The sequence below is a fragment of the Peromyscus maniculatus genome, chromosome 7, assembly GCF_049852395.1.
Source record: "Peromyscus maniculatus bairdii isolate BWxNUB_F1_BW_parent chromosome 7, HU_Pman_BW_mat_3.1, whole genome shotgun sequence".
Taxonomy (NCBI): domain Eukaryota; kingdom Metazoa; phylum Chordata; class Mammalia; order Rodentia; family Cricetidae; genus Peromyscus; species Peromyscus maniculatus.
In genome coordinates, this window is record NC_134858.1 from 106,571,350 (window position 1) to 106,587,877 (window position 16,528).

At 54.9% G+C, this 16,528-nt stretch overlaps 1 protein-coding gene across 2 annotated transcripts; it reads left to right on the forward strand.

The window, feature by feature from the left end:
• Window positions 1-4,082: 4,082 nt before the first annotated feature.
• Lamb2 (laminin subunit beta 2) lies at window positions 4,083-16,415 on the forward strand. Of its 2 annotated transcripts, none has more exons than XM_006978316.4 (33): window positions 4,083-4,263; window positions 4,353-4,438; window positions 4,572-4,744; window positions 4,833-4,968; window positions 5,052-5,125; window positions 5,533-5,721; window positions 5,822-5,885; window positions 6,119-6,321; window positions 6,414-6,534; window positions 6,842-7,030; window positions 7,188-7,367; window positions 7,490-7,602; window positions 7,849-7,928; window positions 8,008-8,140; window positions 8,334-8,492; window positions 8,569-8,696; window positions 10,995-11,112; window positions 11,296-11,488; window positions 11,564-11,707; window positions 11,844-12,075; window positions 12,152-12,315; window positions 12,401-12,625; window positions 12,714-12,931; window positions 13,017-13,113; window positions 13,199-13,571; window positions 13,846-14,030; window positions 14,104-14,345; window positions 14,423-14,771; window positions 15,065-15,272; window positions 15,350-15,491; window positions 15,672-15,848; window positions 15,930-16,089; window positions 16,167-16,415. In XM_006978316.4, the coding sequence occupies exons 2-33, from the start codon at window positions 4,354-4,356 to the stop codon at window positions 16,301-16,303; spliced, it is 5,391 nt and encodes a 1,796-aa protein (XP_006978378.3). In that variant the 5' UTR covers window positions 4,083-4,263; window position 4,353; the 3' UTR covers window positions 16,304-16,415. The 2 variants fall into 2 exon arrangements, with proteins under 2 accessions (XP_006978378.3, XP_006978377.3); XM_006978315.4 differs by having other exon boundaries at window positions 4,158-4,269.
• The last annotated feature ends 113 nt before the right edge of the window (window positions 16,416-16,528 follow it).

The following is a 16,528-nucleotide window of genomic DNA, read 5'->3' on the forward strand; positions in this document are numbered from 1 at the left end:
TTTTCATGTTGTAGCCTACCATGGTTGCTCTCAGGATATCTTAACAATGAGTTTGCAAGGTTTCTGCATGTTCCTAATTGCTTTTTCTTTTAGACTTACTTCTATTGGTCTCACTATGTAGTCCAGGCTGGCCTTGGACTCACGGTGATCCTCCTTGCCCCTGAGTTTAGGGATTACAAGGCCTGGCTCTAACAGTTAGTTCTTGTAAACCTCATACCACGGAGCAATTGTTAGAGGCAGGTGAAGGGTCTGTGAAGGTTAGAACAAAGATACATTAGGTTATCAATAAGGATCTTATGTAGGTCTGTGATCTCTGCACCCTTCTCAAAGATGTTACAGTGTGGAGCTAGTGTTGTAGGGTAGGCTTTGCCTCTTCCTTATGACGGGGCACGTACCCTGCTTCTCTACCTCAGTGCCCTTTTATCTAGTCAAAGGCTACTGTGGGGCTGGAGAGAAGGCTCATAGGTACATACTGCCCTTGCAGAGAACCGGGGTTCAGTTCCCAGCACCCACATTTGGCAGCTCAAAACTGCCTGTAAATCCAGTTCCAAAGGATGCAGCACTGTGAACGACACAGGCACCTGCAGGATACATTACACACACACACACACACACACACACACACACACACACACACACACACACACACCTTTACAAAACGCTACTTGCTAGGCGGTGGTGGAGCACAACTTTAATCCCAGCATTCAGGAGGTAGAGACAGGTGGATCTCTGAGTTCAAGGCCAGTGTGGTCTACAGAGCAAGTTCCAGGACAGCCAGAGCTGGCTACACAGAGAAAACACCAACCAACCAAACAAACAAAAACCCTACTGTGATGCCCATTCTCTCCTGGGATCCTCCACCATGTACTAATTACCCATAGGAGATGAATACTGAACCTAGTTGCTACCTTGCTGTGATTTCTCTACAACCCCAAGTCTTTTGCCCCAGGTGACAGGACTATTCGGCTACTAGCTGATACGGCCCTGTCATGGAGCATATGTCCAATGGAGCTGAGGATCTCAAGACTTTTTTTTTGCAGGTTAGCAGCAGGTCCAGGTGGCAAAGCAGGCAACATGAGCCATGGGCATATCTAGAAATCTAGGCTAGTTGAAACGGGATATTAGGGTCTCAAGGACCCTTCTAGAACAGTAGGAAGTAGGGTTCAGGCTGGGGCTGAGCTATATGGGGCTAAAGCACAGACGCCTAGTTCTAAACATCCAGCCTCCCAGCAGTCTTAAGCAGTGATTTACTCAGGTTCCTAGAGTCTGGGCAGGATATGATGCTCAACATTGCTCTAGAAGTTGCAGATGGCCAAACTAGTTCTGTAGAGCTGGAGAAGGGGAAATGCAGCCTGGTAGCCATGTTGCAGAAGAGCTGGCACAGGCAGAAGCTGAGAGCCAAGAACTGTGGTGAAAGGTAGAGCATCTGGAGCCACCTAGAGAGATGTGGCTGGGCTTTCGTGGGACCGGCTCATGGTGGGATTAAATCAGAAAGGAAGGTGGAAGCTAGAACAAAGATGTATGGGTCAGGACTTAGGTCGTTATCAGATTCAAACTTCTTTGGAGATGTGAGCTGGAGTAAAGTTCAGAACCGGGTCAAGTGTTGATTCGGGTTAAGGCTGGGGTCACAGTTGTGATGGAGATTTGGGCCATGGTCAGAAGTTACATCCCTGACTCCGATGACCCGATCTCCAGAGTTGGTGTACTGACTGGCACAGAATGACCAGGTCCTGGGCAAGAAGGCAGCCAATCTGCAGGCCCCAAAGCAGCAACACTTGAAGAGCGTATTTGCCACAGCCATGTCAGCAGCTGTAAACCATCTATGGATGCCAGCTAAAGGGAACCTGTCAAACCGGAGAAATTAAGTGGTTAAGGGCACTGGCTGCTCCTCCAGAGGACTTGGGCTCCATCTCCAGCACCCAGCACCCACAGGACAGCTGACAGCCACCTGATAACTCCAGTTCCAAGGGATCCAATGCCCTTTTCTGTCCTCTTTGGGCACCAGACATGGACGTGGTTCACAGGTATGCATGCAGACAAAGCATTTATGCACTTAAAAATAAAGAAAGGACCCTGAATAGAGGTGTGGTGGCACACACCTTTAATCCCAGCACTGGGGAAGCAGAGGCAGGTGGATCTCTCTGAGTTTGAGGCCAGCCTGGTCTACAGAGTGAGTTTCAAGACAGGCAAGGCTACACAGAGAAACCCTGTTTTGAAAAAAAAAAAAAAGGTTGGGGGGGACCCTGAAACCACCTGGGTTACACAATAGTGACCAAGAAATCTCATCTTGATCTTGAGACACCAGAGATATCACTGAGTACCCTCTGTCCTAAATGTGACTCTACCGTCCCTCATTGGCCCGCTACACTTGTGAATAAAGCTATCATGTAACCCCCTTGACGCCCTCTAATGCCTCAACCCCACCCCACCCCCACCTTTACCTCTGAGTTATCTAAATTCTTTCTTTTTTTTTTTTCCTACAACATGATCTTTTGCAAATTATTTATTTATGTATTTTACATCCCAACCACAGGCTCCCCTCCCTCCTCTGCAGATTGGCTGCCTTCTTGCCCAGGACCTGGTCATTCTGTGCCAGTAAGTACACCAACTCTGGAGATGGGGTCATCGGAGTCAGGGATGTAACTTCTGACCGTGGCCCAAATCTCCATCACAACTGTGACCCCAGCCTTAACCCGAATCAACACTTGACCCGGTTCTGAACTTTACAGCAGCTCACATCTCCTCCCACTCCCTGCCCCCTCTTCTCCTCCCCCGCATAATCCACGCCTCCTCCGTAATCGCTCAGAAAAGGACAAGCCTTCCATGGGCTTCTGCAAAGCATGGCATACCAAGATGCCATACGACTAAGCCCCTCCCCCTGTATTCGGACTGGGCAAGGCCATCCAGCACGAGGAATAGGTTCCCAAGAGCCAGTCAAAGCACGGAGGACAGCTTGATCTAAAATTCTGATTGATGACCTCTAGTATCCCAGAGCTTCCCTAGGTTACCCACAGGACCCTCTAGGTGATTGCAGACTCTACTCGAGTGACAGAGAAAATCCAACGACTGACTGTCCCGCCCCCATTCTCCTTTGTGCAGCGGAAAGTTTCCTCTGAAGAACTCTCAGCTTTCCTACGGGCACCTGCAGCTTCCAGTAATCTTGGCTTGATCTCCAGCAGTCTGTCTGTTCGTAGCTGTGGCGCTCAAAGCAAGCCTTACAGACCCTGGACCCACCCTCTTCCCGCCTGAAGTCCCAGGGGTCTGGGTGGGGCACGCGCCTAGTGGGTGCGCGCATTCCAACTCTACGCTCCCGGGCTGCCAGAGGACTGGAAAGTCCGGAATGGATAAATAGCCACAAGATTCGGATTCACTCGCTGCTGCCAGGGTCCAGGGTCTGTCACCCAGATCCCATATCCGGGTAGCTGAGTAGCCACAGCCCATTTTAATCAGGGAACAGGCAATGCTTCTTGCAACCCATTTGCTATAGTGACTATGGGCGGTGGAGTTCCTCAGAGTTGTGCTTCAGGCATTGGATGGTCTACCCAGTGGCTCCCAGAGCTCAATCCTGTTCTGTCCTTTGGGTCATCATAAACCTTCCCACAGGTCCAATAGAATTCTAGTTTGCACCTATTTCATCTTCCTGCAGATGCTGTAACCCTGGGAGCCAGAGGATGATTTGACAGTGGTTTCCATGGTGACACCAAGGACGAAGGCCATAAGCTCCTTAGATCTGCCTTCCAGATCTCAAAGATCACAAGCCTCCTATTGACCTCTTCCATCCCCCCAGTTCCACAAGTCCCCTTCCTGTATCCGCTCTCCATCTTCACCCCGTCCCTGTACAAATCCCGACTTTAGGGATACATTGAAGATAAGCAGACAAGGCCGTTCTCTGTTTTTGAGCAGCCTACTCCGATTTCCCCTTGGAGTCCTCGCTTATTAGTGCTTCTAACTAACCTGCTTCTTTGCTAAATACACCTCTGCTACTCTTCTAAATAAACCTCACCTTAAAAAAAAAATGTGGGTGAAGTGGCCTGTGTCTGGTTCTTGGGATGAGGGTTGTTTGCGGAGGACAGGGACATGGTAGAGCCAGGGGCGCTATCCTAAGTTATAATCCCGTCTTAGATCCGCTCCATGTTTTCCTTCCTTCCCTGCTTTCCAACTTTACCCAAAGTCGTCAGACTCTCAGATTGTGGAGGAGTGACTGCTGGACAGACCCTGGGACAGACTGAGGGCCTGGAGGGAAACCAGCCCAGTACCTACACGGTCAGGGTCAGCATCAACCCCAAGGGAGGTGGTGGGCTGCGTCTTTGGAGTCTTCATCCCCCCCTTATCTCTGTTTTACTTCTCTTCAGGATGGAGTGGGCCTCAGGAGAACCAGGGAGGGGCCGGCAGGGACTGCCTCTGCCTTGGGAACTTCGCTTGGGTCTACTTCTAAGTGGTGAGGGGGCCTGGTGAGGCCTAAGGTTATGGGATGTGATGGTAGGTCCAGGGGTGGCTGGCTGTCCCAGGGGCCCAAGGGATGGGGCTCCCTAACAGAATCACTGCTGAACTGGTTAACTCACTGCCCCCAGTGCTGGCTGCCACACTGGCCCAGGTCCCTTCCTTGGATGTACCTGGTTGTTCTCGAGGAAGCTGCTACCCAGCCACTGGTGACCTGTTGGTGGGCCGTGCGGACAGACTGACTGCTTCCTCCACATGTGGCTTGCACAGCCCTCAGCCCTACTGCATTGTCAGTCACCTGCAGGTGCCTCTGGGGACTGGGGGAGAGGCTGGGTCAGGGTGGGGGCGGCACTGGCTAAGGCGCTGCTGCTACTAACCTCCACCCAATCCAGGATGAGAAGAAGTGTTTCCTGTGTGACTCCCGGCGTCCCTTCTCTGCTCGAGACAACCCCAACAGCCATCGGATCCAGAACGTGGTGACCAGCTTTGCACCACAGCGCCGGACAGCCTGGTGGCAATCAGAGAATGGTGAGCCCATGAGTAGGTCATTAGCGTGACCAGGGCTTCTACCCCAGTAACCTCAGAGTCTTGACCTCTGCTTCCTGCTGCAGGTATTTCAAGGGTCACCATCCAGCTGGACCTGGAAGCTGAATTCCATTTCACCCACCTCATCATGACTTTCAAGGTGCCTGCAGCATGTCAGTGAACCTGCCCGAATTGCCCTGCTTTGGTCCCCCAGGCCCCTGGACAGAGCTCCACAACCCAGCTTCCCTGTGCTCATGGGTTGTGTTCTGACTCCATATGAACCGTGGTCATTTCTTGCATAGCTTCCATTGCTGGAACACTCTCTAGGCCTTTGTACATGCCCTCCTGTGCTGCATTCCTAGACTAGATCAGATATGGTCTCCCCAGGCCTTCTGATCTTTTAACCTACCCGTGAGAGGTGGCTGTCATCCCTAGTCTGATCATTACTTGGTTTTCATAGTCACTCCCACTTGTCCGTGAGTGATTGGCAGTGATCGTGACTAAGCAGCTCAGGTTGGGCTGAGGTCCTGGTTCTTGCTAATCAGACATGTCCCCCTCCCCAACCAGACATTTCGCCCTGCGGCCATGCTGGTGGAGCGCTCTGCAGACTTTGGCCGCACCTGGCATGTGTACCGATATTTTTCCTATGACTGCGGGGCCGACTTCCCAGGCATTCCACTGGCCCCCCCACGACACTGGGATGATGTGGTTTGTGAGTCTCGCTACTCAGAAATTGAGCCATCCACTGAAGGCGAGGTAAGGGTAGGATCTGGGCGGAGGATAGGAAGGGATCTATGGGTTTTGTGATGCACCTGAAGCAAGGTCTGATGTCTCTGTGGGCTTCCTGCCATGCCAGGTCATCTATCGTGTGCTGGACCCCGCTATCCCCATTCCAGACCCCTACAGCTCACGGATTCAGAGTGAGTACTCTACCCGTTGAGACTGGCACAGTCCCAATGTCCGGATGGGGACTATTTGGGGCCTCAGTAACTATTTTGGGTGCTTCCTAGGGCAGATGCCAAGCCCAGTTTAGCTCTGGTAGCAATAGAAAAGATGCCTCCCAAGGTGACCTTGGCAGCTGCAACCCCCGGGTGGGTCTGAGGCAACCAGAGCTTGCCCATCTAGTTGGACGAAACCTTCTTCCCCTTCCTAGACCTGTTGAAGATCACCAACCTACGAGTGAACTTGACTCGCCTTCACACGCTGGGAGACAACTTGCTTGACCCGCGGCGGGAGATCCGGGAAAAATACTATTATGCCCTCTATGAGCTTGTCGTCCGTGGCAACTGCTTCTGTTATGGACATGCCTCGCAGTGTGCCCCTGCACCAGGGGCACCAGCCCATGCTGAGGGCATGGTAAGGGCCTTCAGACGACTGGAATAGGGTTATGGAGAGGGGTGGGCATGGCTAGATAGACTGCCTGTCAACCTTCCTGTATATCTTCACAGGTACATGGGGCTTGCATCTGCAAACACAATACTCGTGGTCTCAACTGTGAGCAGTGTCAGGATTTCTATCACGACCTTCCCTGGCATCCTGCTGAGGACGGCCATACTCACGCCTGTCGGAGTGAGTGAGACACAGATCTCTGTAGCCTGGCGCTGCCCTGGTTCGAACCAAATGCTAGTTGGTCAAGCCCCAAATACCTAGGCTGTGTCTAAAGGGTATTCAGGCCTTGATATCCCTGATGACCCTCAACCCTCCTCTGTAATCTGCTCTGGCTACCAGTCCCATAGGATTCTGAAGCCTTGAAGTCCTCAAGCTGCCCCTGTAAATTCTGGCCTATGGTACCGACATAGAGTGACGACGCTGGTCCCCCTCCCTGTGACCCTCATCCTGAGGGCCTGTTTCTCCTTGGGCCTCTGTCTTCCCCCAGAGTGTGAGTGCAATGGGCATACTCACAGCTGCCACTTTGACATGGCTGTGTACCTGGCATCTGGAAATGTGAGCGGAGGCGTGTGTGACGGATGTCAGCACAACACAGCTGGACGCCACTGTGAGCTTTGCCGGCCCTTCTTCTACCAGGACCCAACCAAGGACATTCGGGATCCGGCCGTGTGCCGTCGTAAGGCTGGGACTGGGGATGAGGGAGAGAAAGCTGAGCCTGAGTCAGGAACTAGGAAGCCAGAATTGGTGTGGTACCAGAACAGGACTAGGGGAAGGCTTAGGACGGGTGCTCTGCCATTGGGATGGGGTGACTTTATACTCTCTTTTGGTCTCAGCCTGTGACTGTGACCCTATGGGGTCTCAAGATGGTGGTCGCTGTGATTCCCACGATGACCCTGTGCTAGGACTGGTCTCGGGCCAGTGTCGCTGCAAAGAACACGTGGCTGGCACTCGCTGTCAGCAATGCCGTGATGGCTTCTTTGGACTCAGTGCCAGTGACCCTCGAGGATGCCAGCGTATGTGCTTCGTGCCCTAACTCCTATGCTGACCTTTAACCCCTGGCCTCTTACTCCTGGAGCAGACGAACCTGAGCACCGCTTCTACTTCCAACAGGGCTAACGGGCCTCTTTCTCTGCAGGCTGCCAGTGTAATTCTCGGGGCACAGTGCCTGGGGGCACTCCCTGTGACTCCAACAGTGGGACCTGCTTCTGCAAGCGTCTGGTGACTGGACGTGGCTGTGACCGCTGCCTGGTGCGACTGAGGAATCTGGGGTTCCAGGGTCCTGGACTTGTCCTCCAAGCACATGGCTGGGGGCAAAGTCCAGTGGGTGGGTCCTGAGGACTTAGGGTCCAGTCCTTAGGAGGCCAAGGGTATAGGCCAGTGGTCCGGGGACTTTTTGTTCACCAGTCAGTGGTAGGAGGCTTCAGGTGTGATTGGACTCACTGCTGGGTGGCAAGGAAGTCGGTTTCTGGCTTCCCAGCATTCTCTTTTTCCTAGCCTGGCCACTGGGGCCTGAGCCATGACCTGCTTGGTTGCCGCCCCTGTGACTGCGACATTGGTGGCGCCTTAGATCCTCAGTGAGTGGTGTAACAGGGACTTGGGAGGTGGTTGGGAAGGCAAAGGGGGTGGCCCTTCAGTAACCACAGCATTCCTCAGGTGTGATGAGGCCACCGGTCAGTGCCGCTGCCGCCCACACATGATTGGGCGGCGCTGTGAACAAGTACAGCCTGGCTACTTCCGGCCTTTCCTAGACCATTTAACTTGGGAGGCTGAGGATGCCCGAGGACAGGTGGGATCACTCACAAGACGTGGGTGGGATGGCTGGAGAGGAGGGGCTGTGGGTGGTGTCTCAGAGGGACTGGGGTACCATGCAGTCTTAGGGGAGGTCCTGGCAGGAGAAATGGCGTCTGGAGCTGGCTGTGGGAGCAGAGATAGTACTTCACCTGTATTCTCATCCCTGCGTTGACCGTGTTGACTCTCAGGTGCTTGAGGTGGTAGAGCGTCTGGTGACCAACCGGGAAACTCCATCCTGGACTGGCCCAGGCTTTGTGCGGCTGCGGGAAGGTCAGGAAGTGGAGTTCCTGGTGACCTCTTTGCCAAGGGCCATGGACTATGACCTGCTGCTGCGCTTGGAGCCCCAGGTTAGACCCTGTGACAGCTGACCTGTGGGGACATTCTGGATGTGGAAGGATCCTCTCCACTGTCCTCTTCCCCCAGGTTCCTGAGCAATGGGCAGAGCTGGAACTGACTGTGCATCGCCCAGGGCCAGTGTCTGGCCACAGTCCCTGTGGGCACGTGCTGCCCAAGGATGACCGAATTCAGGGGATGCTTCAACCAAACACCAGGTGAGGGCACAGTGCTAGGGCTTGGAGGGCCAGCCCTTACTCCACGCAGGTTACCTGAAAGACCACATTACTTTTTCATCTGTTCCTTCTTTCAGGTACGTGCTCCTGGGGGCTGCTTACCAGCTCCATGGCTGTGCTCACAGGGAAGTCATAGATAAAACAGAGCCTGCTTCTCAAGGGAGTGAGTTGCAGAGGCCAAGGCATTAATTGACGGGAAGTCATCCTCTGTCACTCCACAAAGTCCCTGTGATGGTGACGGTTGTAAGGCAATGGCATCAGAGTAGGGATGTGACTGGTTAAAGTTTGTTACATTTTGCAAGTATTTGTTTTCTGTATTTTTTTTTTTTTAAGATTTATTTATTTCTTATGTATACAGTGTTCTGCCTGTATGTATGCCTGCAGGCCAGAAGAGGGCACCAGATTTCATTACAGATGGTTGTGAGCCACCATGTGGGTGCTGGGAACCAAACTCAGGACCTCTGGAAGAGCAGTCAATGCTCTTAACCTCTGAGCCATCTCTCCAGCCCTGTTTCCTGTATCTTTTTCATTACTCTGTTGGCCACCCTGGCCTCCTTTCCTTTTTTTTTTTTTTTTCCCCTGGATTTTCAAGACAGAGTTTCTCTGTGTAGCCTTGGCTGTCCTGGAACTCGATCTATAGACCAGGCTGGCCTTGAACTCACAGAGCTGCCTGCCTCTGCCGCCCAAGTTAAATGGTCTAGGAAAGGTCAGGGCCTCAGCAGGTGTATGTGGGCTGAGTCTGGCTTGGCTGCAGTCCCTGACTGGGATTAAAGGCATGCACCACCACCACCACCACCACCACCACCACCTGGCTTAGATTCAGGATCTTATTATAATATGTCCCTGGCTAGCCTGAAACTTGTGATTTTCTTGCCGTAGCATCTCAAGTGCTGTCGTTAAAGGGACATACCACCATGCCTGTAAGGAACAGTCTGAGATTCTTTGGCTTGAGGGATAAGGCCAGTAGGTGGCCAGGTTTCTGTGTCTGGGATTACTCGGGGGAGCAATGTTGGAGTAAACATCCGGTTCCCATGAGCTGGTTGTAGTACCTCGTGCCTTTAATCCTAGCATTTGGGAGACAGAGGGAGAAGGATCAGGAGTTCAAGGTATTCTTGGCTACACAGCAAATTCAGTGTCTGCCTGGAACAAATTAAGAGCTTGCCTCAAAAAGGGAGAAATGAGTGGGCAGAGGAAAAAACTAGGGATGAGGACAGGGGCCCAGAGGCTAAGCGAAAAGAGCGAAGAGGGAGGCACGGGGACTCACGGCATGCTGCTGAAGGCTTGAGCCCGATGAGAACAGAAAAGTGGCCGCTGCGTTTAGCTACATGGAGGTCATTGGTGACCTTGACACCAAGTAAGCCAGAGTCCCACTGCAGCAGGAGGCTAGCTGGTAGTGACTGCAGGGGGCTCTGTGGATTTATTGGGCGGGGAAGCAAAACTGAAGTAGCAGCTAGGGGAAGACTCAGGGATTGAAGGAGGTTGGGAGTGGAATGAAAGAACTCATGTCTGGGTTTTCTCGACAAATCACCTAGGGGACAGAGAGACAGGATCATTGTCTCAAGAGAGAAGAAACCAGCGTCTGGGGATGTAGTTCAGTGATGCCTTTTTTTTTTTTTTTCTGAGACAGGGCCTCTTTGTAGCTTTGGAGCCTATCCTAGAACTCACTCTGTAGAACCGGCTGGCCTCGAACTCACAGAGATCCTCCTGCCTCTGCCTCCTGGGTGCTGGGATTAAAGGCACACACCGCCGTCCGGCTCGGTGACACCTTCTTAACTAGCCGCTACAAAGCTGTAGAGTCAATTCCTGAGACTACAGAATAAATAAATACTTAGTCACTAATGTAAAGAACACCTGACAAATTGTAATGTCAGGAGACACGTGGTTGCTAGGCTCTGTGTTTTCAGTGATCTTGGTCTGTATGGGTGTATGATTCTAGAAAGCCACATTTATGGGACTCTTCTGTTGAGATCCCCTGTCAGGGCCTCAGCAGGTGGACGTGGGCCGAGTCTGGCTTGGCTGCAGTCCCCGCCTTGGTAATAGGCATGATTGCTATGAGCAGCTGTGGAAAAGGCCCAGGATAGGATCTGTGAGTTTGCGGCCAGCCTAGTCTACAGAACGATTTCCAGGATACCCAGGGCTGTCTCACAGAGACACCTGACCTGAAAAAACAAAAAATCAAAAACAACAACAACAACAGCAAAAATAAGTAAAAGGCCCCGGATGATGGGTTCACTAACCCTGAGCGTCATCCTGTGCCGTCTCTCTCCTCCGCACCTCCAGGGTTTTGGTGTTTCCCAGACCCGTCTGCCTTGAGCCTGGTGCCTCCTACAAACTGAATCTGAAACTGATTCGGACAGGAGGACGTGCCCATCCTGAAACTGGACTACTCATTGACTCGGTGAATAAGCCCCCCTTGCTCACATTGGCCAAGAGGGCAGGGCCTGCGGGGCGGGGGTTATGCGGGTGGTGATGACTAGGAGGGGCCTGCGAGAGAACAGGCCGGCCAGTGGCCGCGTCAGGGAGGTCCTCCGGCAGCACTGATGTGGTCCCACGTGCGCTGCACTCTTGCACATCTCTTCAGCTGGTGCTGCAGCCCCATGTCTCGGTGCTAGAGATGTTTAGTGGAGGTGACGCTGCCGCCCTGGAGCGCCGTGCCACCTTTGAGCGCTACCGTTGCCACGAGGAAGGCCTGATGCCCAGCAAGACGCCGCTCTCTGAGGCCTGCGCCCCCCTCCTCATCAGCCTGTCCTCCTTGATCTACAATGGTGCCTTGCGTAAGTACGCCTGAGACGAATGGGTAGGCCGAGGTGGGGACCGAGCCTAATCTGCTCTTCCTCCTCTCTTCACAGCATGCCAGTGTGACCCTCAAGGCTCGCTGAGCTCCGAGTGCAGCCCTCACGGTGGCCAGTGCCGGTGCAAACCTGGGGTGGTTGGACGCCGCTGTGATGCCTGCGCCACTGGCTATTACGGCTTTGGCCCTGCAGGGTGTCAAGGTCTGTCTCTTGGTCTCCCCTCTTCTCCCTGGCTTTGCTTCTTCCTTCCCCGACCCCGCCGTGGATCCTGCAGACACTCCCAGGTTTCGATCGTTCCTCCACCTCCCCACCCTGACTGTCTCTATCTTATCCCCAGCCTGCCAGTGTAGCCCTGATGGGGCCCTCAGCGCCCTGTGCGAAGGGACTAGCGGGCAATGTCCCTGCCGGACCGGCGCCTTTGGCCTCCGCTGTGACCACTGTCAGCGTGGCCAGTGGGGCTTCCCCAACTGCCGGCCGTGTGTCTGCAATGGGCGTGCAGATGAATGCGATGCCCACACAGGCGCTTGCCTGGGCTGCCGGGATTACACGGGGGGCGAGCACTGTGAGAGGTGAGCCTCGAGGAGCGGTGAGCGGTTGGTGGCTGCGCAGGCTGCCTGTGGATGCCACCGCTTCATTTCCCTGCAGGTGCGTTGCTGGTTTTCATGGGGACCCACGGCTGACATACGGAGGCCAGTGCCGACCTTGCCCCTGCCCCGAAGGCCCTGGAAGCCAGAGGCACTTTGCTACTTCTTGCCACCGGGATGGATACTCGCAGCAAATTGTGTGCCACTGCCGACCTGGTTACACAGGCGAGTGGGTGGGGCACAGGGATGGATGGGATCAGGGTGAGGTAGCCAATCCCAGCACTCATAGTTCCCTCTTGACTGTGGACAGGGCTTCGGTGTGACGCTTGCGCCCCTGGGCACTTTGGAGACCCATCAAAGCCAGGCGGCAGGTGCCAACTGTGTGAGTGCAGTGGGAACATCGACCCCACGGACCCTGATGCCTGTGATCCCCACACGGGGCAATGCTTGCGCTGTTTACACCACACAGAGGGGCCCCGCTGTGGCCACTGCAAGCCTGGCTTCCATGGGCAAGCAGCCCGACAGAGTTGTCGCCGTGAGTATGGATATGGGAGGAGATGGTTGGGGTGGGTTCCGCTGGAGATGGACCCCCTTGATTGCTGTGTCTGTCTTGGCTTGCCCAGGCTGTACCTGTAATCCTCTGGGCACAAATCCCCAGCAGTGCCCATCTACTGACCAATGCTACTGTGATCCAAGCAGTGGGCAGTGCCCATGCCTCCCTCATGTCCAAGGCCTTAGTTGTGACCATTGTGCCCCCAACTTTTGGAACTTCACCAGTGGCCGTGGCTGCCAGCCTTGTGCTTGCCACCCAACCAGGGCCAGAGGCCCCACCTGCAACGAGGTATGGAATCCTGGGTAAGCTATCTGGGTAGAGGGGGCCCGCGATCCGCCTCACAGGCTCAACGTTTGCTCTGTTTGTACCCTAGTTCACAGGGCAGTGCCACTGTCATGCCGGCTTTGGTGGGAGGACTTGTTCCGAGTGCCAAGAGCTCCATTGGGGAGACCCTGGCTTGCAGTGCCGTGGTGAGACATCTGGGGAGACGGCGGAGAAAGATGGTCTCAGGATGCATCGCCGGGGCCCTAATGCTGTGGTTGTCTTTTTCTGCAGCCTGTGATTGTGACCCTAGAGGAATAGACAAGCCTCAGTGTCACCGTGCCACAGGCCACTGTAGCTGCCGTCCAGGCGTGTCCGGCGTGCGCTGTGACCAGTGCGCTCGCGGCTTCTCGGGTGTCTTTCCTGCTTGTCACCCCTGCCATGCGTGCTTTGGAGATTGGGATCGTGTAGTGCAGGACTTGGCTGCTCGTACGCGCCGCCTGGAGCAGTGGGCACAGGAGTTGCAGCAGACGGGGGTGCTGGGGGCCTTTGAGAGCAGCTTTTTGAACATGCAAGGGAAGCTGGGCATGGTGCAGGCCATCGTGGGTGCCCGAAATGCCTCAGCTGCCTCTACTGCAAAGCTCGTGGAGGCCACAGAGGGACTGCGGTATGGATGGGACTAAATAAATATGGTAGGGCCGGGTGGTGGTGGCACACGCCTTTAATCCCAGCACTCAGGAGGCAGAGGCAGCTGGATCTCTCTCTCTGTGAGTTCAAGGCCAGCCTGGTCTACAGAGTGAGTTCCAGGACAGCCAGAGCTGTTACACAGAGAAACCCTGTCTCGGAAAACCAAAATAAGATAAAACAAATAAGGTGGGATGGAGCAAAGGCCCAAAAGATCTGGGCTGAAGCCTCTCTAAACATGTCCCCTATTGATATAGCCATGAAATTGGGAAGACCACTGAGCGCCTGACTCAGTTAGAAGCAGAGCTAACAGATGTTCAGGATGAGAACTTCAATGCCAACCACGCACTCAGTGGACTGGAGAGAGACGGGCTTGCACTTAATCTGACACTGAGGCAGCTTGACCAGCATCTGGATCTCCTCAAACATTCCAATTTCTTAGGTGAGTTGTTGGTTAACCGGGCAGGTGGGCCAGGGCCAGTGTTCAGCTGACTGACCCCTCCGACCCAACGCAGGTGCCTATGACAGCATCCGACATGCCCACAGCCAGTCTGCAGAAGCAGAACGCCGTGCCAACACCTCCACCCTTGCGGTCCCCAGCCCAGTGAGCAACTCAGCAGATACCCGGCGTCGGACAGAAGTGCTCATGGCTGCCCAGAAAGAGAGCTTCAACCGCAGACACTTAGCCAACCAGGAGGCACTGGGGCAGCTGTCTGCACGGACCCAAACCCTCAGCCTGACAGGCATAAATGAACTGGTGAGGTGCACGTACTGAGTGGGATGGGTGGGTGCGGAGTCTTCCCACAGAGCCTTGATTTGTTTTGTGCCTGGCAGGTGTGTGGGGCGCCCGGGGACGCACCCTGTGCTACCAGCCCTTGTGGGGGTGCCGGATGTCGGGATGAGGATGGGCAGCCCCGCTGTGGTGGCCTCGGTTGCAGTGGGGCAGCGGCCACAGCAGATCTGGCACTGGGCCGGGCTCGGCACACACAGGCAGAGCTGCAGCGGGCACTGGTAGCAGGTGGTGGCATCCTCAGCCGCATGTCGGAGACGCGTCGGCAGGCAGAGGAGGCGCAGCAGCAGGCACAGGCAGCCCTGGATAAGGCTAATGCTTCTAGGGGCCAGGTGGAGCAGGCCAACCACGAGCTTCGAGAACTTATCCAGAGTGTGAAGGACTTCCTCAGCCGTGAGCCTCCCACGTGGCCCAGGCCATGTGGTCATTTCCCTTGTGTCTGTGTGTGCTTGAGTCTCAGGGTCTGCAGTGGACATGTGTTTATGACCCGATGTCTGGCCCCTGAGTCCTTGTTCAGTCAGGGTCCTTAAGTCTCCGCCCCTTATATAGTCCCTGTTCTTTGTTTACATCCTTATGCCTTTGAGCAAACTCCTCCGGCATGTGCAGTCTGAGAACCCACATATCAAGATTATGTTCCCAAGCTGATGCAGGAGACTGCTCTTAAGCCTTTGCCTGTGTCTCCATAGAGGAGGGAGCTGACCCCGACAGTATTGAAATGGTGGCCACACGGGTGCTGGAGCTCTCCATCCCAGCCTCACCTGAGCAGATCCAGCACCTAGCCAGTGAGATTGCAGAGCGTGTCCGGAGCCTGGCAGATGTGGACACAATCCTGGCACACACTATGGGCGACGTGCGTCGGGCTGAGCAGCTACTACAAGACGCACAGCGGGCACGGTCCGACCCCAACCCTGGCCCCCATTCCTGACACCTGGGCCTGATCACTGCAGGCCCTGACCTCCCCTTTTCCTCAGGAACCGGGCTGAGGGTGAGAAACAGAAGGCAGAGACCGTACAGGCAGCATTGGAGGAGGCCCAGCGGGCACAAGGCGCTGCTCAGGGTGCCATCCGGGGAGCAGTGGCCGACACACAGAACACAGAACAGACCCTGCACCAGGTGTGGTCTCCCCGGAACACCAGTGGGACATGGGCATGTACTGTGGCTCTGTTCTGTTTGGGACAGGGTCTCACCAAGTGGTCCTGGCTGACCTAGAACTCACCGAGACCAACCTGTCGCTCCCTCTCGACTCCTGGGACCAAAGGTAGATCTGTTTAAACCTGGGCCCCTCCGTGGCAGGTTCAGGAAAGGATGGCGGGTGCAGAGAAGTCTCTGAACTCTGCAAGTGAGAGGGCTCGGCAGCTGGACGCCCTCCTGGAGGCCCTGAAACTGAAACGGGCGGGCAACAGCCTGGCAGCATCTACAGCGGAGGAAACAGCCGGCAGTGCTCAGAGCCGTGCCAGGGAGGCTGAGAAGGTAAGCTGAGGCAAAGCCATCCCGAGGGAGCAGGGGCGGTGCAGTTAGGACGCATACTGACCCTACCCTTTAAACCTGCAGCAGCTTCGGGAACAAGTAGGTGACCGGTACCAAACTGTGAAGGCGCTCGCCGAAAGGAAGGCTGAGGGTGTGCTGGCTGCACAGGCCAGGGCAGAACAGCTGCGGGACGAGGCTCGGGGCCTGTTGCAAGCTGCTCAGGACAAGCTGCAGCGGCTGCAGGGTGAGGACCGCGGCGGGCGGCAGCTGGGGAGGAGGGACTGGGAGAGAAGGATCTAAACTATTGCTTGATCCTTCTAGAACTGGAGGGCACCTATGAAGAGAACGAGCGTGAGCTGGAGGGCAAGGCGGCCCAGCTGGACGGGCTGGAAGCCAGGATGCGCAGTGTGCTTCAGGCCATCAATCTGCAGGTCCAGATCTACAACACCTGCCAGTGACCACTCCCCAGGGCCCAGCTTTGTCCCTAAGCACTGGTGCACATGCGTGTTTGTCCACACATGCAAAAGCTTTTGGCTAGCGGGTGTTTTCAATAAACCAGTGTGAGGCTCCGCTGCGTTGTCTGGACTCTAACGGGAGGGGCAAAGGCTGCTGCACACTGTCACCAGTAGGGGTTTAGCAAAGGCCAAAGCACCGGAACCCCTCTTCTTTCTTTCCGGTCCCCC